Below are 24,519 nucleotides of genomic sequence, written 5' to 3'. Positions count from 1 at the left end.
GCTTATGCTAGATCAATTGACAACTGTCTGGGATTCGAACCTGTCAGCTGGCTCTCTGGGGTGGCAGAACAGCTGTGTGCTATGGGATGCTCTGTGGAGGTTTTTTCACATGGAAAGACAAGAAGAAGAACAGAGGTGTGGTCAGCGATCAGTCTAAGCTCTCTAGAAATATCACCTCTCATCAGGAGGAGGAAGACCTGGGCACTGGCTGCTCCTCCCTGAGAGCCTGGACCAGGATGTTGTAAGATGAAGATGGTCACTGCACAACATCCTGCTCGCAGCTCATGCAGGGCCTTAGTAAGTTGGGCTGCGAGGAAGAGATGTGAGAGGGTTCCTCCGTCAGGTCCTGTCTTCGACAAGCAAAAGCCACTGCGGAGCTAGGAACGCCAAGCTGTGCCGGAGGAGCTTGAGGGACAATGTGGCGCGAGCAGCTACAGGGCAGGGTGAGGAGGTCCGGGCTCTCCTCCTAGACGGCAGCATCCGAGACTCTCCCGTTCAAGGATGTCTTCGGCTGGAGGCCGTTGTTCTGAGCGTGCATCTCTGGCTTGGGCTGTGTCATCTGCTGGAAACGCTGCCCGGGAAGGAAGGGAGAGAGCATGTCAGCCGGTGGGCCAGGGATGGCAGTGGTGGGACAGCCAGGGCATGGCAGCAGCTGAGGGTTGGGACCCCTCACCCCAAGCCTCAGAGGTGGCCCTGGTTACAGGGCAAGGGGACGGTGCATGAAGCAGAGGTTACTCCTCCAGCACCGTTCAGCAATCCACTGAAAGCCTCTGCAAGTCACCTTTGCTCTGGTGCTGCACACAGCACAGCAGCTCCTCCTTTTATCTGAAATACAGGGATCACTCTTACAACACAGGCAAACTACTACTAGGCAATACCGTCTGCCAGTAGGAGTAAGAGAGAGCTGCAATGTCACAGGCTTCAGAGCAGACCCATTTTTCCCAGTTTCTGTAATTTTTCAAATAGGTTTGATTATAAATAGTTACTAGCTGGCTACAGCAGGCTAACAAGGTTACAGTCTGTGCTTCTGATGCAGATCAGACCAGTCCACCTGCACAAACGTTTACACCAGCAGCAATTCCTGTCGCCCTGAGCTGATCAAGTGAAAATTGCAGAGCCCAGTAAAGTGAAGCAAGAACCCAGGAAAATAGGGAGGGGCAAGTCATTACTGGAGGCGTGTGGACTGAGCATCAGGAGTGATGAAGAAGAATGAATCACTTTTGCCTGACAGGGAGGGACTAATGCTGTAAGTTGCAGAAGAGAAGGCAGAGGAGGATTGAGCCTGACCTGAACAGACATCACTAAGTCAGGAAGAAGCTCTTTCCAGCAAAGAGAAACAAGCTCCTGTTCTTCAATACCACTGAAGTGGCTGTTGCTGGGTGAAGTCCCTGAAATGTTCACTGAGCTGCTTCTGCCAATCACAGTCTTTTTTTTTTCCTCTCACATTCGTGCTCAGTAGGATCAAAATGACTTGTAATCTTTTCTGTCTGTCAAAACCACTTTATTCAGCATTGGCATCTAATTTCCCTCCAGCTCCAGCTCTATTACAAGCTAATCCAGGATCTACGCATATAAGAGGCCAAAAATTCTCTCTGTCTCTCTGATACCAACACACACACACACACACACACACACACACAGAAGCCTACTTTCTTCCTGCTGCCATCTGCTGCTCACTCCTGGGTCTATGAACAGTGGGGAGGAGGTCTGGGTCTCCTGATATGTGTGGGTGCTGTAGAGGAAGAGCAGGACAGAGAGGGTACACACCAGCCACTCACGCTGCTAACTGGCACTGCTGGTTTGCATGAGGTGCTGAGTGAATGGAATCATGCTCATGAGCTGCCCTCGGATTCCAGGACACGCTTCACCATCCCCAGTGGAAACAGGATAGAGCCTAAGAAAAGGGTTGAACCCATATCTGTATTTGCAGTCTTCCCTTTTGCCTCTTTTCCAGCTCATATTATGAGGGGATAAGGAGCCCTTGAAACATCTGAGAAACGACCTACCATTGGAATTGCTCCTGGCTGTCGACACAAAATGGCAAGAACCTAAACTTGACTTCAGATGAGAGACAAGAAACTGAAAGCAGATCTGAAACACCAAACCTGCCCAGTTCCCCAATCAGAGCCCATCCAAATGGAGAGCTGGGAGAAAGGAAAGTCGAATTCACCTGCAACTTGACCTCAGAGGTAGAGAGACTGACCTCAGTCCAGCAATTTCATCCAAAACATTTCTGGATTAAACATTATTCAAAATACAGTATCCATGAAGTAAACTCTTGGGGTTTAGATGGGGTCTGGTGGCTGTTGTTGCTGGGCTGGGAAAGCTGTAAATCCGCACCCCTGCAGTGACTTCTTACACCTGTAGCTTACAGCAGACAGCATCGAAACAGGGACTTCATGCACAGTGATCTCAAGACTGAATGTCAATACTGTAAATAAAACCTTAGCAGTAATTACTAGGTATGACATACAGAGACTCATGATTCACTGCTACATAAAACCCTGCTCCAATTATCAAAAAAAAAAAAAAAAAAATTAAACAGAGGAACAGAGTTGTGGGTATTGTGTGTCCTGCATAAAACTCTGCATTGCTTCCTAACCCCTCATTTGCTGAGTGCCCTTTACAAAGCACGTGACAAACTACTGTTATGTGTGTTTGTCACTAGCAGGTCCTAGCCCTGTGTTATCCCAGGCTTCATGCTTGGAGGGTGCTGATCTCTCTGCTGAGACATGCCAGGTAACAATGCTCATAGCCAGTGACTGCCGGGAATTGGGTTAAGAAACCTCAGAGATGTCTTCCCAGTCCCTTCCAGGGCTCCAGTCACCTGCATCAAAGAGATATCCAGGGGGAAAGGGCTCTCTTTTTGTGACAACGACAACACAAATCTCAATGAGAGACAGGGGACTGACCTAAGGAGAGACTATCTGAAAGTCTACCCACTTGGCCAGACGCAGCCAGCCACGTGCTGCCCAGCAGTACTCCCAGCCATTTAGACATGTTAGTGCTCAGTTTTGCTGGTAAGTCCTCTCTAGCCAGCCCATGTTGTGGAGACCATTCTGTGCACTGGGGTTGATGTGAGCCCTCCTGGAGGAGAGGATGCGCAGAGCTCCTGCAGCGCCAACCTGAAGTACTCTGACAACTTTGTCAGAGTAGATTCTGCTTGGTTCTTCTTATGCTTAGTTCAGTGGGGGGGGCTTACTCTAAGCAGAGAACAGAAGAGGAGTGGTGAAGCTGTTCATACCTGCCGGAGAGTCCCCGTTGAGGTGAAGAAACAGTACAGCATGTATCCTGGAATCAGTACCATGGAGGACAGAGCCATAAGCCAACCAATGCCTTGTCCCCACGCAGGATAGACGTATTTTCCCAGTGTCAGAGGGGTCATTTCCACCACACTGAAGAAGAACACGCCCTTGGAAAAGAGCACCAACCGTCAGAGGTGAAGGCACGTGAAATCAGGGTCCATCCATCCATACTTTCCTTCACTATCCCCTTAGCTCCCGACTGCCTTACAGCAAACCAACAGCTCCTTAAACTAGTCTAGATGCTCTCAGCCCACCAAGTGGTCATTTCATATTGTTTCTTATTATCCTATTTAAAAAGCTGGAACTGGAGTACCCCTGATTTTCTTATTCATTAGACTACTCAGGCAAGTGGTGCCCCCCCAGAAGCTCATAAGCAAGTTGACAGCATCCTCATAGCTGGCCTCAGGAGCCTTTGTCTTCCTATCATTGGCCTTCTTACACTGTTCCCTGTACTACTTCTGCTGGAAATGCAGGAACCAGCAATGGCAAAATTGCTCTGCAGTAAGTTATACTGCATTGGCTGATGTCTTTTGCTATGACAAGCCTATCGGGGGCAGAGGCTGGAGCTGGAGTAGTTGAGAGCCTTCCCCAGAACCAATAATAGCTTTTTCTTTAAGATTACTTGCTTATCTTTTGGCATCTCAGAAAGAAGAATGAAAAACTGATGGCCTAATTTAGAGTAAAACAATCACCTAGAGCTTTTCTTATGGGTGATTTCCAGCAGGCAGAGTGAAAGATGTTTCTGTATTACTTTATCCATCTCAAGTCTGCCTAGGACCACCTTACGCCAGACCTATATTGGGTTGAGAACATAGTGTTTCCCCTGCAGCCCATCCAAACTGAGAGGCACTTCTGGATCCACTCCTGTAAATAGGATGCCCCAGGTCTTACCAGGCAGACAAGAGGAGTGAAGAAGGCCCAGCAGATCTTCCACCAGATGCAAGGTTTGTAGCCAATCATTTCTTCAATGTTCCTGTAAAACCTGTTCACACCTACAGGAAGAAATGAGCACTGAAAAAAAACATCCCATCTCAGCACCATGGTCATCACTTCTTCTCATGACACAGGCAAGAGGGTGACAATGCTGTGGCATGAGAAGCATTATCTGGAGGGCATGGGGTATGGGGACACAAAAGCAAATTCATGCTAGCAGCTTCCATGTTCCTGGTGTCCTCTTGAAGGACCAGAGAGCAGGACCCTAGGCATCTGCCAGTTTGTGCAGAGGTCTTTGTGGTGGCCTGGAGAAGTGAGAGGACAGCCTTCCGCTCCTGGTTTTCTGGAGTTATCAGCTTAAGCTCTTTTCAGTTGTAAAGTTTTCATTGGCTTCACCGTGGGAGGCTTCTGAAATAACTCATCATGCCCATAACAAAAACAAAGGAACAAGGTCTTTTGTTCTTACCATAACACCAAGAAATTGAGATGGTCTCAAAGAAGACAAGAAAGAGAAGACACATGCCACTGGCTGAGTAGTAATCAAACAGCTTGAAGACATAAATGCCACCCTGAGGAGACAAAACCCGGGTGAAGGAGTTTAGTTATAGATTATGGTCAACAATATCAGACGACTGCTTGGATTGCTTCTATCTGCATCTGATGCCTTTAATGTTAATTTCCTGGGACAGTAGAGCCAGTGTTGTCATGTTTCCACTAGAGTCTGGTTCCCAGCAGCAAAACTGATGTGCTCTTGCAGATAATTAGCCAGCCTGTTCAGGCATGGCCAAGGGTGAGGAGAACAGCAGAGATTCAGTAGGATTTCTTACTTTTCTCTTTTTTAGATAGAGTCACTTAATTTAGTCTGCTCTGCCCCTCCCAGGAGTTTTGCTGCCTTGCCTCCTCATGAACCTACAGTGCTCCACAAATGGTCTCCAGATCGCTCAGCCCTAACCTCCACACACATGAACCTTGGCTTCAGCCCTGAATGTTCAGGGTCCCGACAGACTGGTCTTTATGTTATCTTAACCCTTTGCACTGAGTGTTCCCTCAGCTTGAGCTCTGTTCACTTAAGCCCTTATTGCAAATAGCAAAAAACCCAAGCCAGACTGACAACAGAACAGTGGTAAAAATTATGAAGGCATCCTAAGTCACTTGAGACGTAGCAGTGATGAGCAAGTCCGTTTATCCAGCATTAGGATGGCTCCTAGGGATGCTGTCATTTCTCCCAAAGCTTTTGGTGCCAGTGTGCTATGCAAAAGTGACTAGAAAGGTGACACAAATGGAGGTATAAGCACAGCTATCTGTACCTGGGTGATGTTGGAGAATCCAATGAGATAAGAGATGAAACAGACTACCGCGATGAAGACCTTCTTCCTGGCTCTCAGGAGATGAGGATACTCATCCATCAGAGCTGTAATGAACCCTTCCACGGTGCAGAACTACAGTAAAAGGTACACACCAAAGAGATATATATATATATAAGTATCTTAACCTGACATCATCACCTCCTACATTTAACTCCAATGTTGAGAGCCTCATTGCTTTAAAAGCTCTCTGCAGACACTAGAAAAGGAGGCACCTCTGCACAAAGTTGGTCCAACTCATCTTCTGAAAATGCCTCCCTCCCTCCACTGAAACTCTATAGAGGGAGCTAAAAGCACTAGGGTTAAAGACCTAAAATTAGCTGAGATAAATATCCACTTCCTGCCTCCCGTGGAAAGCCTCCTCTTTCTTCCCCCGAACTCTCTAGGGCCTCCCTGCCATGGCCCTGCTCCCCCATGCTGTCAGGCTCTCTGTCACAGCAATGCGACTGTCTGCTGCTGGGACACGTGCAGGACCTTGCTTGCTCTGCCTTTCCCACGCATGCTTTTCTCAGCCTATTGCAATAGTGCTCATGCTGTTCGATGATCTGAAACACTCACTCCTGAAGGGGCTGCATTACCCACTGCCCAGTCTCACATGCATGTGTGTAATAACAACCACTCTGACTACCCAAGTCCTTGACTTTATTTCACTTTTTCAAGCACACTACATTAAATGCACATCGCACATTAAAAGCCCATCCTCGCAGCACACGGTCTTTCCAGATCTGAAAACACCTGCATGGCTTGTGTAGTGCAATACCAAGCACAGTGTATTAACGCTGACTGTAACATGACACATAAAGAACTCCCCATGAGTGTTACTTTCAAATCAGTTTTCCTACTATTTCTGCCATATTACATGAGGACAGTTTGGCTGTATATATGGGAAGTGCATCCTTCCCTCCTATTTCTTGAAAAACTGTGAGATTCACTCTCTACCAGAAACTACTGGTAACATACAGCTCTCAGAGAGCACATCATGCCTCTAGCAAAAATCCAGGGAAGTTTATGAGGGCAGCAAGCTCCTAGCTTCCCTAGTCAACCTCAGTAAATGTACAAGCCAGTGCAATGAAAATGATGTCAGGGCCCTCCCTGTCCCTGGGAGAGCGCTCTAGAAAGTGCTGGCATTTTTAGATTCAGCTTTGAATAGGGAGACAAGAGGAAAAAAAACCCTAGAGTGGAGGTGGAGGTACACACCTAAAAAGAGCAGCAGAGGACTGGAAAGACATATGGAAGAAAAGTGGGGAGTCTGAACCGTGCCTAGAGCTGGGCAGGGACAGTGGAAGAGCTTGAATACCCCTGGCTGCTGGGGCTGGCTTCCACATGGGATAGAGTGAGGCAAAGGGCGATGTTTCTGCCCAGGGTTTTATATCCACATGGTGCAGTGCAGAAAGCCAGTATTCCCAGAGCGTCAAAGCTCAACTACTTCAAGTCAACTTTTTAATGAGTTAAGCCTTTTATGTTGGACACAAGTGGTATTAAAGCATCTTTTGCTATTCAGGCATGGGTTAAGCTGCCTTTATACTAGTAGACAGCGAGCTCTTCACCCCATCCCACCCGGCTTGTTGTCTGGAAGAGTCAGGACTGAGCTGGCACCACAGTGTGAAGAGCTGGCATGACAAAAAAAAACACTGTCGAAAGCTATTCTTTCCACGTGGATGCATGGCCACACCTTGCTGGAGCAATGAGCAGGCCAGGCGGTTTGGCACTGGCAAGGCAGAGAGGGAAAGAAAAGGGTTCAGAGCAGGGCCAGGAGTGGTTGGGGGCAGAGAGTGGATGTGAGGGATGTTCAGCAGAGAAGAAGCAAAGATAAACATGCCTCGGATAATGGGAGGGAGCAAAACCAACAGCCTTTCTGTGCAGGAAAAGGGATATACAATCAAAGTCAGGGAAAGACAGGGAGATGAGTGATGATGGACAGAGCTACAAAGTGAGTTGAAATCTCTTTGCCCCCTATCAAAATTAGGCTGCTATGTAATCGATGAGGTGGGGAACCAAATGGTGGTACACTGCTTTTTCCAGACATAAAACAGGCAATGGCCTTCATACCATTTACTGAAAACTGCCTCGTGCCAGCCTCAGGCTTCAGAGGAGTCTGGAGGAGGCTCACCTTTCCAAACCTGGGGACTGTGGCTCCTGGCTGGCCTGGGGATCACATTTCCCAGCCGGCTTACCCAACCTTAGATGCTCACGTGAGATAAGTAGGCACCTGAGTGAAAGCATGCTGCATTCGGGAATGATGACGATCTGGTCATTGTGATGCCTCGTGTTCTCTGGCCTTTGTCCTGTGTGTGCATTTGTGCATGTGAGTGGACACACACATGCACACACACACATGCACACTTCAGTTTGCTTTCCAAAAAGTTCAATTTTTCTCACCAACTCTCTCCAGCCACAATTTTTAGCACATATTCTGTTCTTCCGCATGCCTCACCCCATTATATTGTTTCTCTACTGAATGTTTTATTTCCATTCACTTTTCTCTTTTGCTCTTTTTCCGCTTCAGGGGCCTAATCATTACCTAGGCTGCCGGGTCTGATAATCTGGGCTTGGGAGTCAATATAGGTGGCACCTCGGTCTGAAGAAAAGTCTCTCTCCCACCCTTTCCCAGTGTCAGGGGCTTGCTCTTCCCTCCTTGGCCATGCAGAGCACCGGGCCTGTAGGGGGTTTGACCACAGCTGCCAGATGTGTAGCAGAGAGCCACGAGAGTGAGTCTCACTGCTGGCAGCTGGAATTCCTCATGAATAACCTGCGAGAGGCGGCCTCACATGGGACAGACGCAAGCTTGCAGTCACAAGGCTTGCTAGCTCCCCTGGGGAGAAAATGCCTGACCTGGAAACTGGTAGGTTAAAAGAAATCATTAGCATATTATGCAAGAGGGTCTAGACGCAAGAGAGCTAAAGCCCGGATGGATCAGAGGCAGAGTGAACATTAAGGCACATGAAGCGGCAAGTGGGGGCACAGGAGGGAGGCGCGTGTCTATCAATATAGGTCATTCATCCCATTCAAGTAACTGCAGATGAGATGAGCACCCTGGCAGAAAGAGGCAGATGTAGCTGTGCTGCATCTGCAGAAGACTCACTGTCGAAGACAATGGACACAAGTGGACCTAATCCCATCGTCGTTAAGGAGTTGGGGCTTTTCGCTGCATCACCAACACAGATCTCAGCCCTACCTTCCTTCCATAGCCAGGCTTCTGAGCATCTCTGTTGTGCCTACGGCCCCGTGCCCAGCCAGTGACAAGGGGCAGCCCCAGCTTAGCAGCCCTGGGCTGCAGGGTGCAAGAAATGCCCTATGGCCCTGCCAGGCCTCATAGATTGGGCTGCTGACCCAAATGAAAAATGTCTGCTCCCCATCTGCAAATACTACGAATGATATTTAATCAGCACATAGCAAAACCATCTCTTTTTTGTCTTTTTTTTTTTTTAAACTGGACAATTCAAAAATGCACGTGTAATTGCAGCCATTGTTGCAGCCTATGTTATTTGTTTTATATGCATAAGATTTCATGCTGTTAATGGCGTGTTTGATTGAATGCAGACAGAAAGCTTCTTCATATGTATTTTTCTGCTCATTTTTAAAAGCTTGTTTTCCTTTTGATGCTTTGTTCCCAGCCCCCTCCTCCTCCTCCTCCAGGCAATGATAGCCCCCCACAGACTGCCTGCCCTCCGAGCCTAGCTGTCAGAAGGGACTTGGAGAATTTCAAGTGGTATTTCAGAAGCAAATGCAGCAAATAAATTCCACACAGTGCTTAGAGGGCTTATTGTCACGTCTCAAACTATTTACCAGTGCTGAGTGAATAATCCATGGAGAGTAATTTTTTTTTCTGTAAACACAGATTCTTTTGGAACGTTTAGTCATTATTTGAAATTATTTGCCAAATAATGTCTGTGGTAATGCAGATGTGAGCTTTAGGATGTGTTTATGGGAGTGTGCCATAATTGAAAACCAGATTTGGTTGATTAGATTTTCCTGGAAACCATGTGTGATATTTCAGGAATAAGGCTGAGTCTGATTATGAACTAGACTTGGGTTTATGAACGCTACCTGTAATCCAAGAAAGCATCTATTTTGTACCAGTGGTTTGCATGGAAAGGGCACAGGGGAGGATGTGACAGACCAAGCACAGGCTTTTGAAGGAGCCTTTGATTTTGATGCACTCAAAAGGGAGGCACACTGCAATTCACTGCTTTGCTGGATACCTATGTTAATGCTCAATTATCAGAAAAAAAGTATCACCACTTGTAAAAACACAGAGACTATGATTTTTTTGTTTGTTTTGTGAGGGCTCTGAGGCGGACAGGGTAGATACCTTTTGCTACACCCAGCTGCTTCTCCCTCAAATATCTTGTAAGACTTATCTGATGGAAAAGCAGTCAGTGTACCCAGGCACCAACCTTTCCCAAGGCATGGCTTCTTCCTCCTGCCAGGATCTACCCCTGCTCACCTACAAACCAGGCCAAGGTGCTTCAGCTCTGCTCAGGGCCACTTTTGTTATCAACAGCAATGCCAAAACACCGCATCGAACCACCATCCTCACACCATGGGAGAGCCCTAATTCAAACGCTGCATCGCCGCTTTTCTCAGCGCAACCTGTCGATACCGCACCGGAGCACTGGGTCTGGCTGGAGACTGGTACCTTGTGCAGAGATGCTCCTCTCAGCTCCTGGGAGTACAGAGGATGGAGACTTTCTACCCTAACCTATGAAAGTAAGCCGAAGTAATGACATATTCTTGCCTCACAGGGAACGCGGTTTGGTCAAGGTGACAGAGTAAGAAAATCCAACACATCCAAACTGAGCTTCTCACAAAATACCAAAAGAGCTGTGATGACCACAAGCTATTATTGTCCAGGTATGAATTGAAGCAGTTAATACTGATTTCCCTTATTTCACATACCTATTTTGGGGGTAGGGGGAATCATGTCTTACAACAACAAAGCAGTTGTTACTTGAAAGAAATCTTTTTCCTTTTTCCCTTGTCCCAAAGTATTTTGGCAGGGATAGTTTCCTGCTAGCTCTACTTAGAGCCTGTGGGCTCAGCTGCCAGGGTCACCCAGCAAGATGGGGACTTGTTGTGCACTTCACTAGGGCCAAAACCTGATCTGAATGGAGAAAAGCTTTCCAAAGATTCTCTCCTCCTACAGGGAAGTGGTGGTTGTCTTATACGGCTGACTGGTTCTGCTGGGCTGCTGAAAGCTGGTCATTACTCTTGTTTTTAATTGGCAGCAGGACAAGGACTGGTGCATTGGGTAGTGATCAGACACCGCCAGACTTGCAGTCGCAAAGTTAGGGAAGAGCACAGAGGCAATGACCACAGAGGAGGTTTTGTTTCACACGGCTGCATCTCACCATGAAGAGTAAGAAAAGACCCTGCTCAGCACTGTTCCAAGGTGCGGAAGGGGACACCACCATCATATCTGAAGATATCTTCGTACCTTACCCCACTTTGTCGCTGGGTTGCCTCACCTGACTATCCAGACCCAACATCATCAGCATGGAGAAGAAGAGGATCGACCAGAGCGGGGACAGAGGCAGCTGTGTGACAACCTGTGGATAGGCGAGGAAAGCCAGTCCGGGGCCTGCAGTAATGAAAAGAGGGATGAGCCCACGTTTTGAAAGCATTTGATAGGAATTCCGAGCTAAGGGCCACAGTTGAACAGAGAGACAACAATCAGTCAAGAATTGCAGGTATTTTATATAGGAGCTAGAAACACAGTAGCCTTTGCCCATGATACACCAACCCGGGTGCACAGGAGTAGGATGGGGAGGCAGGAAAGACTGGAGAAACACTTTGCCTTTTCACTTCCTGCAAGAAAGTCATTGAATTACTGTGAACAAATGGAGCTGGAGCACTTTGCTAGAAAAACAAACCGATATTCAGAGCTGGTTACAACTTTCCTGATGTCTTTTTTTTTTTTTACATTACAAAATGCTGTTTCTTGAGATAAAAGCTTTCTCTGTGAAGACAGCAATTTCAAAATACTTCTTTTTTCAAAGAGACACAGTCTCATCTTGGATAAAAAACTATTCTGAGATTACAGTTTCAAAATTTCACATGGAAAAGGGACTCCACATTTTGACCACGTCTACTGAAAACAGGCAGTATCTATTCTCCATAGGAAGGTTTCAGAAAGCAAATGGCCTAAATATTTCACCGCAACAAAAGCACATAAAATTTCACCACTAAAAGAAGGTGAACATTAAAAGCAGGTGGAGGTGTCCTTTGCAGCCAGAGCACGATGAACATCAACCACAGGTGCCTGAGATCCATCTTGGTGGGAGGGTGTGCAAAGGGGGTTGCACACTTGGGTCCAGGTCAGGAAAGGCCTGGGAGCACCCCATGCTCACTGACAAATTGATCGCAAAGGTTGCTGTTGCATTTGAACCTAGGTTTCTGCTTACCTGAGGAGGCCAGCTCTGAGATCGACTTCTTCGTGATGTGTGACATGAAGCCAACAATAGAGAAAATAACAAATCCAGCAAATATGCTTGTGGTGGAGTTTATACAGCAGACAATAATGGAGTCTCTGGAAGAGAGAAAGAAAGAAAAGAAACCACCTGCACATCCCTACCAAGAGGCCAGGAGCGAAGGGTGGGGTAAACAAAAGGCCAAGCCCTGCCGAGAGCAGTTGCTGTGCCTTGCGGAGGTAGCGCGGGTGATGTGTTACGTGTCCTGCTGGTGGGGGAGCTACGATGCGATGATTGCAGCATGCACCCTAGGCTGCATGTTGCCAGCAAGGAGACATCAGAGATCAGGAACCACAGACTTGCCATGACCCCCTCCCTCACCTGTGAGCACTCCCCACCAAGCAGGAGGCTGGAAAAAAAAAAAACAAACGACAGACCTGTAGACATTGTTGTGGAAAGTGTTGTAGCTCCCCAGAGCGATCAGGGACCCCAGCCCCAGGCCATAAGAGAAGAAGATCTGTGTGGCTGCGTCCATCCAGACCTGCGGAGAAGGAACCAGGAGAGGAGTTAGCGAGAGGGACTCCATGCTGCAGGCGCAGCTCATGAAGCATCTCAGTGCAGGCTAGCAAGGGGGATGGATGCAGACTGTGGGGTGCTTGGCTGTACAGCCCACTGGGGTGGTCAGGACCTGAGGGCACCCTGTCACTAGGGCCGCAGGTGCCTGCAACACTGGCTGCTGACCCAAGCTCCAAGGAAATGTTTGGCCCAGTGGCTGGATACATCGCAGGAGCCACCTTGAAACCTGTAACTGTGTTACTGCGTTACTGCCAACTGGGCTGAACACATCTGAAGAACAGACTTTTTTCCATGACTTTCTGAACACCTATCTCCAAGGCGAGGCAGGACTCAGAGATGGTGGTGCAGGCAGAAAACTAGGAGGTAAGAGATTTCATCACCAGGCTACGAACCTCAGAGTCAGAGAGCTTTCTGAAGTCGGGCGTGAGATAGAAGAGGATCCCCTCCTTCGCTCCCGGCAGCGTGACTCCTCGGAAGAAGAGGATGAAGAGCATGAAGTAGGGGTAGGTGGCCGAGAAGTACACCACCTGCAAAAGACACGATGGGAGAGAAGCCATCAGCCTACCGGTGCCCAGGAGCTTTCCTGCCTGCGGTGGCATTGCATCCAGCGTGTCCCTCTGTGATGGGGACAGGCTCCCTGTACACCACTGCTTTTGGCAGCATTCTCTTGTGGTTTTTGTCTCCCATTCCTGTGCTAGTAATGTTTCTGGCTGTTTGAGGTTTCTTTCTGCCAATGACATGCAAGGACACACTAATCGCAAAAGTAGCAGGCTAAAGTCTGGATGAATTGCCCAAAGACAAGGGAATTGCACAGGGATAAATTTAGTCCGCACAAGTAATCCCTTTAAGTCATCACATCCTTATTTTGCAGAGCTAAAGCTGATGTTCCTGTAGTCCAATGCATCAAGCAATGTGAGTCGTCTTGACTCCACTGCTTTCTTTTCAGCACTGTTTCAGGGCCTTACAGGTATGTGCCATCCCTCATCACAGGGCTTATACTAGCAATCGACGGGGCTTTCCTGCAGATGCATAGCAAAAACCTGTTTGAGAGCCACTGGGGAAGTTAACAGCTTAGGTGACCTATGCCTGAAGTGCTTCTTTCTGATCTCTCCTCTAGATTATTCCCTTCATAATAGTGTCCTGCTACACCATGCTGTGCTCTAAATAACACATCTCAGTATCTCAGCATTGCTGTTTCACTAAACTAAGCAATTACCTTTCCACTGTGCTAGCCTGAAATGCTAGACAGTGAATAACAACGTGCTTCTGATCTGAAGGTTTCCCACCAGTACCTAAAGGGCAGCATGAAAATTTTCAAAGGAGGTGGTGAGGTTCTTTTCCACCAGCAGCGTTTTAAGAGACAATGATTTTCAAAAGCAGGAGCCCAGAAGAGGTCTTGCTCTCTCAAAGGGCTGTCCTGAGGTGGGAAACATACATAATCTCCGAAAATCTCTGCCCAAGTCTCTTCCCGAAGAGACTGAGCACTCAGACCCCTGACTGTATGGGGAAGAGTTATTCTCTATGCTTAGAATGAAAATTACCACAAACACAGCAGCAATTTTTACAACCATGAAAGGTAAATGTCAGGAATTTAATAACATCTACTGTGATTCTGCCTTGAAGCACCATAACCTTAGTTATAGGCACTCAGACAAAACTGAGTCCGGAGGACACTTCGACTGCAAAGACCCAAGCGCAGCAATGAGAGGCAGGACAGAAACACCCGGACCTCGCACCGTACCTTGCCTGTCCACTCCACGCCCTTCCAAATGGAGAAGTAGACCAGCAGCCAGGCCAGGGCCAATGTGCCAGCCAGGGGCCAGCGGATGGTGCCAGGCTCCCCCAGGCTCCCAGACATCTGGTGCATGTTCCTCCTAGGGGTGGGAGAGGTGGTGTTAAGGGGGAGTCTGACCCTTGTGTGCAGGGGGATCAGAGATGCCAGAGGTGGCTGGAGGGTGAAGGGCCAGGTGCAGACAAGCACAAGAGCCCGCAAAACCCTAAAGGGACCTGAGGCTCATCGTGGTGGGATAAAGGAAGGAGAAGAGAGGCAAAGAGGCTGTTATCCTCTCTATCCACTTGAACCTGTGGCTGCACAGCACACTCCATGCCCATGCCCACCCAGGCTGACGGCCGGTTCTGGTGCCCTCCTGTCAACACTGTCCAAGGAAGGGTGCCGGTGAGCACACAGCCGCAGCCCTGGAGAGCACGGCCACAGCCCTGGCTAGCAGGCATGACTGCTGCAGCGAGGGGGAGAAACCTGGTGTAGGCAGGCTGTGGACGTACTCCCAGAACTCGGTGACAGCGCTGGTGAGGTTGGTGGTGTCGTCCAGGGAGTAGTTGGAGAAGCAGCGGTCGGTGTTCCAGGCGTTCCCGCAGCTCTGCCATGGCAGGTCCTGCACCGGCACAAGGACAGCAACGCTATCATTAATGTCACATCTCCCAAGGGCAGCAGCGAGAAGCAAAATTTGGCTTCTTTTAAACCAAAACCCCATTTTTTTCCAAAGAGGATGGGCGGATCCTCTGGATGGTCAGGAACCTTGCAGCCCAAAGCATGAAATTATTTTGCAAAATAATGATACGCTGTGACGTGGATTTTTCAGGAAACGATATCATGACGTGATTAGGGCAGTGCTGTAGCTCCAATAAAATGTTAAAAATTCCCCAGATAGAAAGCCATTTCCAATTAACTGTTGGTAATTAATAGCTACTAATTAAAATATCTACTGGTCAGTATTGTGTTTATAATCATTACAGCATTTGGCTAGCTTCACTCAACAAGTGGTTGGAACTTACTGCACAAAGAATAAATGCTGATCTGTTTCTTATCTCTCATTTATACCAAGCTTCAATCTTTAAAAGCAACATGGCATTGAGAATGGGGGCTACCAGTTTGTCTATGTGAATAAACTACTGTAACATAAGCCCAGGAGTAAATTTAAAGCATAGTAGTTATTTCATGCTGTCCCCTGCCCTGATTACAAGCAGCACAAAGGGATTCCTGGGAGATGTTTACACCGTAGGTAGCAGTGTGACAGCAGCACACTGCTACAGATTTAATGCAATCAGCTCTGGCGCTGCAAGCAATGAAACCGCAGCATCAGGGGCTGTGTGAGCACACAGGGCAACTCACCCATGCCGTGTAGTGCCACGGCCAAGGCAACTCAACAAGAGCAGCTCAGATATGTCTCCATGTGCAGCAATCTCATTTCCTGAGTGCAGTGCATGTAGATAAATGCAGAACGGCTATTCTGGATGATTTCCCTCTGCAGATAAGACCTCAGGCTCCAGCTCAACAAAGCTTTAAGAAGATGTTTGTATCCATTCTTATTCATCCACGAACACAGACCCCTTTAGAAATATTATCTGTGTTTTAAGTGCTTTATGGCATCAGTCCCTTTAAGCGCTGCCTTTGCCCACCCATCTGAATCAGTTCATTCCAGCAGATGATACCTCCTAACGTGCTCGCTGGCTTGGCAGAAGAGCTATGGGAGGTGCAGGTGGGGACATCCCAGTGGCCACCCAGGCTGTTTGCATCCACCCAGTGATTTCATTGTGGACTTGCTAATTGCACTGGCTCAAGCAGCACCGCACAGCAGCCCTCCAACCAAGCAGTTTGCACATCAGAGACACTGTGTAGCTCTTATAAGGAGGGGCAGGCAGGGGGATGGTTTGTTGCTGCTCCATTTCCTCTGAATTTCAGAGGACAGAAACCACAGAAAGCAAGCTGGATTCCTGTTCAGCTTCAAAATACTCCTAGTCAAATTTAGGAGGAACAGGGGACAGGCCTCAGCCTAGCTTTTTCATTTGTACCTTGGCTCCTTTGGGGAATTTTGAATTGTCTCTGGTAAAAGAAAAGGCCTTGAGCTGAACACCTGCAGCTGCTTGTGTAGATACAAGCACAGTTGCTTGTTGGGTCTGTGACACCTGATTGTACCAAAGCCTCATCCTAAGATGAGCCCTTCCCAGGGTGGAATGGGGACGGGTTCCTTTGGGGTAGATGTTTGTTCATTTGGGAATCCCCCAAGGATACACCTAATCATCCATGACTGATGATTTTGTTCTGGACCCAGGAGCCTACAGTGGGTATTGGCAGTAAAAACACAGCTGGGAATGCCAAACAGAATATTTTAGCAGAAGTCTTGATAGATATTTGAAAATTTTGATCAAACAAAAAGTGAAACTGGATGTACAACACTCATAACAGCATTTCAGGGTTATATCTAAATGAAAAAGGATCCTATTTGAACCACAGAGTTGATGTCTTTAAGGCTGCAGGTTGCTCAGAGAGTTAAGTTAAGGGAGGTCTTCCCAGCTGCTGGGCTGAAATAAATCATTTGGCTACCAAGAAGTTAATGTGGGGCGTGATTCTGACCTTGTACAGTAGAAGACCCTGCTATGGAAGAGGAACCCACTATAAACTACAATGCCAAAGTACATGCTAAGGGACAGTCACAAGCAGATGTCTAAATGCTTTCTGGATTATTTTTCCAGCAGAAAAATCCCTGGGATTTCATTTATCAAGAGACATGTAAATGAGGACTAATTAAGGTCAGGACTAAGTCCTGGGTAATAGGAACACGTAGTGACAAGGCCAGTTGTGGAAATGTGCAGCTCTTAGATTCACACAACTCTAGAAATATGACAGAGACACAGGGTGTGTTTTAAAGACTGTTCTAATTGGCAACAGTTCCCAGAGAGGGGATGGAACCTCCCCTCCAGAGGACCACCCTCTCCAGAGGACAAGTATCAGTACCCATCAGCACTACACAACTGCCTCCAGGGCTGATAAACCTCTTTGGGAAGGGTCCAGTGGGGTGCTGACCAAGGCTCTTTGCACAAACTACAAGCAGCTAGTGCTTGTTTGGTGGCGTAAACCACTCCTCCCTATAAAGCAGGGGGTAAGGACCCATAGTGCAGACAATGCCATGCTGCAGACACCTCTGTGACTCACCGTGGTGAAAGAGTTGAAGAGATAGTAGAGAGCCCAGGCAATGATGACAATGTAGTAGATGTTCAGCCAGAAGGAGAGAACCACAGCTGCCAGCCCCACTCCTGAGAACGAAGGCAGAGAGCAGCATCAATACAGGTCTCCAGCGTCCAACTGCACTTGTGGACATTACAAGTTTTGTGGCAAAGCCAGAAGAAGTGAACCAGCTCATCAAAACGGCACCTGGTACAGCTACACTGAACTGATCAGCAAGAGAGGCTTGTTCCCTCACATCTCTCACATACCCATTTTCACTGGGTGAACAGTGCTACCTTTCAGTATGCTACAGGTGCTTTAGGGACAGAGCTCTGTGAAAACAGGATCTGGTCACTTCCCCGGCAGAATCACTCTTCCCCACATCCAAGGCATTTCTAAATCACCACTGGTGTCCAGAATGCTGCTACTGCAGACACGACGACAAGTTCACGTCCCCTATCTATAGCTTCCCCATACAATTAAAGTGAGCCCACATGGGGAGGCTTGGGACAGGTCTTCTGCAACCAGAGCCCCTCCATTGCAGTCCCTGCCACACATAAAGTGCCTTGTCACCATGTAAGACTGCTTGAACAGAGCACAGTGATGTTAGTGACTGTGGGCATCAAGATCAAGGACAGTTTGATAAAGACAGAGGGACAAAATTTCCCTCACCTGCCACCTCATCCCAGTCCCCAGGGATTTGCTGATTTGCTGATTTGCTTCCCAGACCATTAAAGGGTTTTTGTCTGTAGTTATGTGCCATCACCTTCACAAAAACATGGCACAATACCTTTAAACATGGGTGCTAATTTCCAGACTCCCAGTCCGCCGACAGAGGTATACTGGCCCAGAGCAGTTTCCAGCAGGAAGAGAGGAATCCCAGCAAACACCAGCGTCAGGAAATAGGGGATGAGAAAGGCCCCTGAAAGAAGGAGCAATGTTATCAGACAGCTCCCCCTTTTACAAAGAAGCAAACGCCTCCAGGTGTAGTTTCTTGCTCTGCAGCACCCACATGATGAGGAGCAGGCTTGCGCAGAGGTGACAGTTTGCAACTGAAGTTGGTGTGTTCAGTGAGTCTCCCACTGAGATCACCACTGCCTTCCCCTTATCTGTTCCTACCATTATGGATATATATGTATCATATATACATATATACTGGTGTCACTAGCTATGTGATGACTGTCTCACTTTGTTGTTAGGTATTCAGGCAATGCTAAGGCCAATCTGACACCAAACCCAAAAGCCTGGACACTGACATTAGTAACTTGTCCTTGACAACGCTTTCTGTCTTACCTGCAGCAGCCCCCATTCTTCACCTTGAAAAAGGACACAGGAATATCTGGCATTGGCCACTACTTTCTTTGTTTATAGCTATTTCAGCCTTTTAAGGAAACTCTGACTAAGACTATTTGCTCTTGTAACAGCCCTATACACCTTCCCACCCTTGTTCTAGGTTTTACCCATATAATTCCTGGTGAAAAAACGTTATTCTTCTCTATGGACCCTATGGAAATCATCTCGTCATTAGAAATGAGGTAGTGCAGCTATTCACTAGGAATATTACTGGCATCCCTTTCACTATTAGAAGACCACTTGCACTATTAGAAGAGCAAATAGAATGGGAGACCCTCGCCATGTGATTTGAAGGCTGTACCTGTTCAGGTCATCCTCACTTCTAGGACTTGGGACAAAGCTCATTTTCCAACTTCCTCATGCATGTGCTGGAGCATGCCATCATTCCTGAGGAGGACAAACCCTTGCAGAAGATGCTGGCTGGGGAGAGAGAGGGGATGCTCACTTTGCTCAGAAGCAGCTGGCCGTGTTCGGGATGGCACTGGTTTCTGCACTAGCTGGAGGGCTGAGGTGTCAGTCTGAGTTGTCTTCTCCAGATATTAGTGGGAAAACAAACACAGAGCCAGCGAGCAAAGCCACTCTGAAAAGCTGCAATCCAGCTTGCACCTGGCAGAGCCAGGCTCCAGCAGCTGCTCTCTGAGGGCACGAAAGCAGTGAGGCACAGCCAGGGATGCTGGCTCAGGGGACACCCAGCTGGGGACGCCTGCCTGCCAAGCAGGGAGCTGAGCCCAGCTGGGAGAGGCAGACGCCAGCACCCGGCATGGGAATCTGTGGGAGGCAGCATGCAAGAGGAGCTGGCAGCGGGTGGTGGGGAGAAAACACGCTCCAGGCCAGCAGCTCGATGACCATGAGCCTGAATCACAAGCTGGCATGGAAACGCAGGCTCTTGGCTTCACCAGCAGCCTGGTGTGGAGGAGTGAACAGCTTTGAGCATCACTGCCAGAGGAGTGCTGCCTGCTCGGCATCCTCCCCTGCGCTCTCGCTAGCCGCCACAGCCTGCAAGGTCCAGCCCCCTACGAGCCCTGCGGGAAGCCAGGGTCTGCTCCAAGGACACGGATGCTGCCTCGCTACTGTTCTGCCTTACTGTAGAGTTTGGAGACTGAGCTTATCAGCAGTCACAGTGCCTTGCTCACTTCTGACAAGCAGCTAATGAAATTTGGCCACAGCCCTGATGATCCTGCATTTTTTATCTACAGCAGGCCAGGAAGGTTTTTAGGTGAAAGATTTTGTTAAACTATTGAGAAAAAAACAGACAAATTTTTGGGCCCAGATCATTTATCCTGGCTTGACAAAAATCCTCTAGAATAGGAGAAAATCTACAAACCAGACCACAGCCTTGAACAGAGGCCTTTGGCAATGACACTGCCACTCCAGAGGGTCGGGTCCCTGAGTGGACATGGATAACATCCCCGAGTGCTGCACAGCCAGAGGGGAAATCAGTTCTGAAATTTGTACCTGAAGTTTGCATGCCTGTGTATAAATCCTTGGCACAGAGAGAATGGGAAGGTCTTTAGTCTCTGGCCCTGGGTGGGCTGCTGAAAGGTCTGATTCAGTTCCTGGGCCGGCTACAAATGATTCCATGTGACCTTGGGAGAGTCCAAACTTGTATCCAAAGTCCATGGGTCAAAGGGGTGATGGCACTGGTCCTGCCCTGCCTGCTCAGGGCACTGGCCCTTGGAGGCAGGGAAGGATCACACAGCGCCTGGCACTCACTTTGCAGTCCCCAAATCTGCCTGCTATCTCCAGCTCCTAATGCTGTACATCAAGGAATAATAATTAATCCTTAAAATGGCGAACGCTGCCCACGGATCAAAAGTTGAGCATTGCAAGCTGTTACATGCCATTGCTTGGAGCCTCGAAATGTAAATGAGAAATACATGATGCTTATTTAAAGAAATGTTCTTCTCTCAAGTTATTCAAGCTCAGGATCTCACAGACAATTTTTAGCACCTACTGCTGCATTTAGAGTCAATTCAGAGTCCGGTAAAATCCTGTTGACATCAGAAGGACTGCATGAGGTTAGAAACCAGTGTAGAGGCTGAAGCGTTAGTCATAAGCTGGGCACATTCAGCTGTGTGCAGAGCCAGCAGGGAGCCCAGGCATCACTTTGGGTAAAGCCTGCCCCCCACAGCAGATGGGCCTTGCGCTGGGCTGCCATACCTTGGCTGAATATCCCCTAATTATGTGCCCAATTACAATGCCGAGCAAATCAGCCGTGAGCTGATACAATGTGACAGCGGTAAGTGAGACGACAATATTTCCATTCAGTTCAATTTGCCTGTGCGTAATGGAAGCAGCCCACACGACCGTGCTCGGAGCAGCGCACATGCAGGACGCTAAAATTAGAGTCCCACCCACAGTCTGCTCTGCTCCGGAGGCACCTCCGTCGGGGCAGAGCCAAGACGGTGCCCACCCGATTGTGAATCAGATGCTGTGCGACCCTTCCTCGCTGCTCCACATCGGCTCCCAGTGACGCTTTCGTGCGTCAGTTCTTCTGTCTGTCTCCGGCATCAGCAGCCTCCGCTTGCTGCTCATTATTGCCGGCTGCGGGAACAGTCGTGCCTGCAAACAGCCAGACCGGGTAGGGGTGAGAGGAATGAGTGATACAGGCTGCCACGAATGGCACGAACCGGCAGGCAAGGCAGGGTGTCTGAGGGAAGGCAGGCACCAATTCCCACGTTTCATCTGTCCGGCATTTTTGCTCACAGCTGGCTGATCCCTCTGTGCGCCTGCAGCTGCCGGGGCAGAGATCACCCTCTCTGCCATTGCTAATGCTAATAATAGCACTCTGCAGCACCACAGCATCCTCTGTCCTAGGATCTCAGCTGACTTTATAAATAAGATTGATTTTAGCTTCAAAACACCCCTCGTCTAATTATAGATATCGTCATCCCCACCTTTACATGTGAGGAGACAGAGCCACAGGCAGCGCGGATCCAGTGTGTTTGAGATGGCGCAGCAATCACAGGGCAGAGGCCGGGCTAAAAACCAGTGCTGGGTCCTAGCCAAGTGGCTAATGATGTATGAGGAGGGCTAGTGCAGTCAGGTGCCAGAGCATGGCTAGATAAAAATGGCAGACCCACACCGTGGCTCTGGCGATGGTGGCACAGGCTCCCATAGAGCTGATTCCCATAAACCTCACCCACCTCAGCCACAGTCTTGCACGTCTGCACAAAACAACGTACTGAATTAGAAATCGTCTTGTCAAAATGGATTAACTGTCCAGTCTCCCACTGGGACTCACTCCATGTGCTTCAGAGAAAGGGCCAAACCCCCCTGAATGCCGTGGAACTACACGGATGGACCACTGCAGGGAGCTAGACCCCTCTCCTCTTTCCCAGGGTGGGAGGAGAAGAGCATCCTACACCACCTATGGCGTGGACAGCAGAAGTGGGCTGGTGATACTAGGAGAAGTCATAAGAGTCCAAGACAAAGTGGGTTTTGAACAGGGAATTCAAGGCAAGAGGAAAAGAAGAAAATGTGGAGAAGAAGCATGAGAAAAGACCCTCAAAGCAGCATGAATGAATGTGGCACCGGGCACAGGGACTCTGGGAAGTGAAGAGCTAAGAGGGAAGCAAAGAACAACATGGGAAGACTAGCAGGTGATAGTAAAATTGTATGTACAGCCTTAAAGGTGAGGTGAAGGGGTTTGGACTTGTGTAGGAATTCTGAGAAATGGTTCAAGGAAGTGAGTAGCTCTTCGAGGGGGGAGGGCAGGTTGTTTTAGTCACAAGCACAAACAATGGGAGAGCTGGGCATGGTTGGAGGGGAAGAAAGAACCTCTGCTCTACTGACACCAAAGCAGCCCATACTCCCCTCCAGAAAAGGCTGAAGAAATAGCACCATTTTAGAGGGGAGCTGAGGCACAAGGTTGTGTTTTCTGACTGGATCCAACACATATAGAAAGTCTGTAGCTGGATAGGGAGCTGATCTCCCAGATCTCTTGATTTGTAGCCCAGCATTGTTTCCCCATCTGCTTGCCTTTCTCTAGCCTCTTATGGTTCAGCGACGTCTCAGCTGAGGAATGGTGATAAGGAAAGGATGTAGTGGGGCAATAATAAAAAGAGTCAAAAAGGCTGGTGTCAGCTGTCCGCAGAGGAGGGCACTGCTACCAGCTGCATCACAGTTACTGTAAGTTCCAGCTGCTGCCCTCTCTCGTGGCCTGTTTTCCAAACATTAGGATGGAAATAACTGTGACCCTTCTCACAGCACTGTAGTTAAGTCAAAGCTCATTTCCTTCCACAATAATGGAATGACACTTACGTGTGTCTGTGTACGTGTACATATGTATACATGGCCCTGATATGATCCATGCAAAGCGTCTAATCAATACTCCTCAGATATGTGACTCAAACTCAGATGCAAATCTGTTACCCCTTGAGAATACATTAGACTGAAGTGAAGCCCACCATTAGCAGATATAAACTGATTTCCCTGGGAATGTCCCAGCATCCAGCTGGGTCCCTATGTGCATATAGCCCTCCTTGTAAATAAACGAGGTCCCCAGACACTCTGTTGTAGCCCTGTGAATTTGGACTGCAGAAGCTTGACAAAGCTCAAACTTCTTGTATTTCTTTGGGTTGCTTCTGCCCAACCTGCACTTGCTAGTAAAGCCCACAGACTGTGGGAACTAGTCTCCTGACAGCTTAATAACTCACATCATGAAGGAGGGATCTCAGACAGGGGACCAGCCACTTGCCCAGACCCACACTAAACCAAAGCCCCTTCAGTGGACAAAGCTGCTCAGTGACAAATGCAAGTGCTGTGTGTTTCTCTCACCTCCTCCATTCTTGCCACAGAGATATGGGAAGCGCCAGACGTTGCCCAGCCCAATAGCATAGCCCACGCAGGACAGCAAGAAGTCAAATCTCCCCTTCCAGGAGCCTCTGTCTGGGATCTCCTTCTTCTTCTTCTTGGTGCTCACAGCCTCAGGGGTGACGGGCTCTGGCTCCTCCAGGGCTGCCTGCTTCACCTCGGAGGGAGAGCTTAGCTCCACGGAGGTGTTGTCCATCTTGCCCATCGTGACTCAGAGGTATGGCCACTCTTGCTCAGGGGCTGGAGAAGCAGGAAGGGCACCCTCCACCCTGACTGAGCACAGATGAAATGGAAAGCGGCAGGCAAAGCTCCTGATGAGAAAGTAGAGAAAGAAGTTATCCTGTGTTAATGTAGGGGGTTTGGGGGAGGACCTTGTTGGGGCTGAGATGGGCCTGCGGGGTAGACTGGTGCACATCAGGGGAGACTTTCCATGCCTTTCTGCTTTCCCCAGAGAGAAAAAGGACAATTTTGCTTTGCTCCACAGCCATCCTTCTGAGGAGCCACAGTCACGTAAATTGCTAACAACAGGCTCAGACCTGGTTGTTACCAGGACATAGAAAATCCCTTAACTCTCATCTCCTCACCCCAACACCTGCTCTAAAAGAAAAGCACCAGAACCAGTGTGCATGTGGGGAAGTTGCAGCCTGTGGATGAATCACCACAGAGCAGTCCAGGAAGAGAATTATATATAGCATGTCTGAGAGACAGTAGAGAAGGACATGATGCAGATGTCACATCCCCCAGGTCTGGGACGCAAAACTGAGGGCACCAGCCACGGAGCCATCTGAGAGATTGTGTGG

At 48.6% G+C, this 24,519-nt stretch overlaps 1 protein-coding gene across 1 annotated transcript; it reads right to left on the bottom strand.

The window, feature by feature from the left end:
* Positions 1-466: 466 nt before the first annotated feature.
* LOC104352910 (sodium- and chloride-dependent GABA transporter 1) lies at positions 467-23,924 on the bottom strand. Its single transcript, XM_009959356.1, has 14 exons — positions 23,684-23,924; positions 18,342-18,473; positions 17,540-17,640; positions 14,872-14,981; positions 14,330-14,462; positions 12,981-13,115; positions 12,450-12,553; positions 12,007-12,131; positions 11,071-11,183; positions 5,546-5,677; positions 4,705-4,807; positions 4,197-4,297; positions 3,245-3,412; positions 467-571 (listed from the first exon to the last, which is right to left on the bottom strand). The coding sequence occupies exons 1-14, from the start codon at positions 23,922-23,924 to the stop codon at positions 467-469; spliced, it is 1,803 nt and encodes a 600-aa protein (XP_009957658.1).
* Between the last annotated feature and the right edge of the window lie 595 nt (positions 23,925-24,519).

This window comes from Leptosomus discolor, chromosome 1 (genome assembly GCF_034619465.1).
Source record: "Leptosomus discolor isolate bLepDis1 chromosome 1, bLepDis1.hap2, whole genome shotgun sequence".
NCBI classification, from domain to species: Eukaryota; Metazoa; Chordata; class Aves; order Leptosomiformes; family Leptosomidae; genus Leptosomus; species Leptosomus discolor.
The sequence above is the reverse complement of the archived record's forward strand: the minus strand, read 5'-3'. Positions and strand labels throughout refer to the sequence as shown.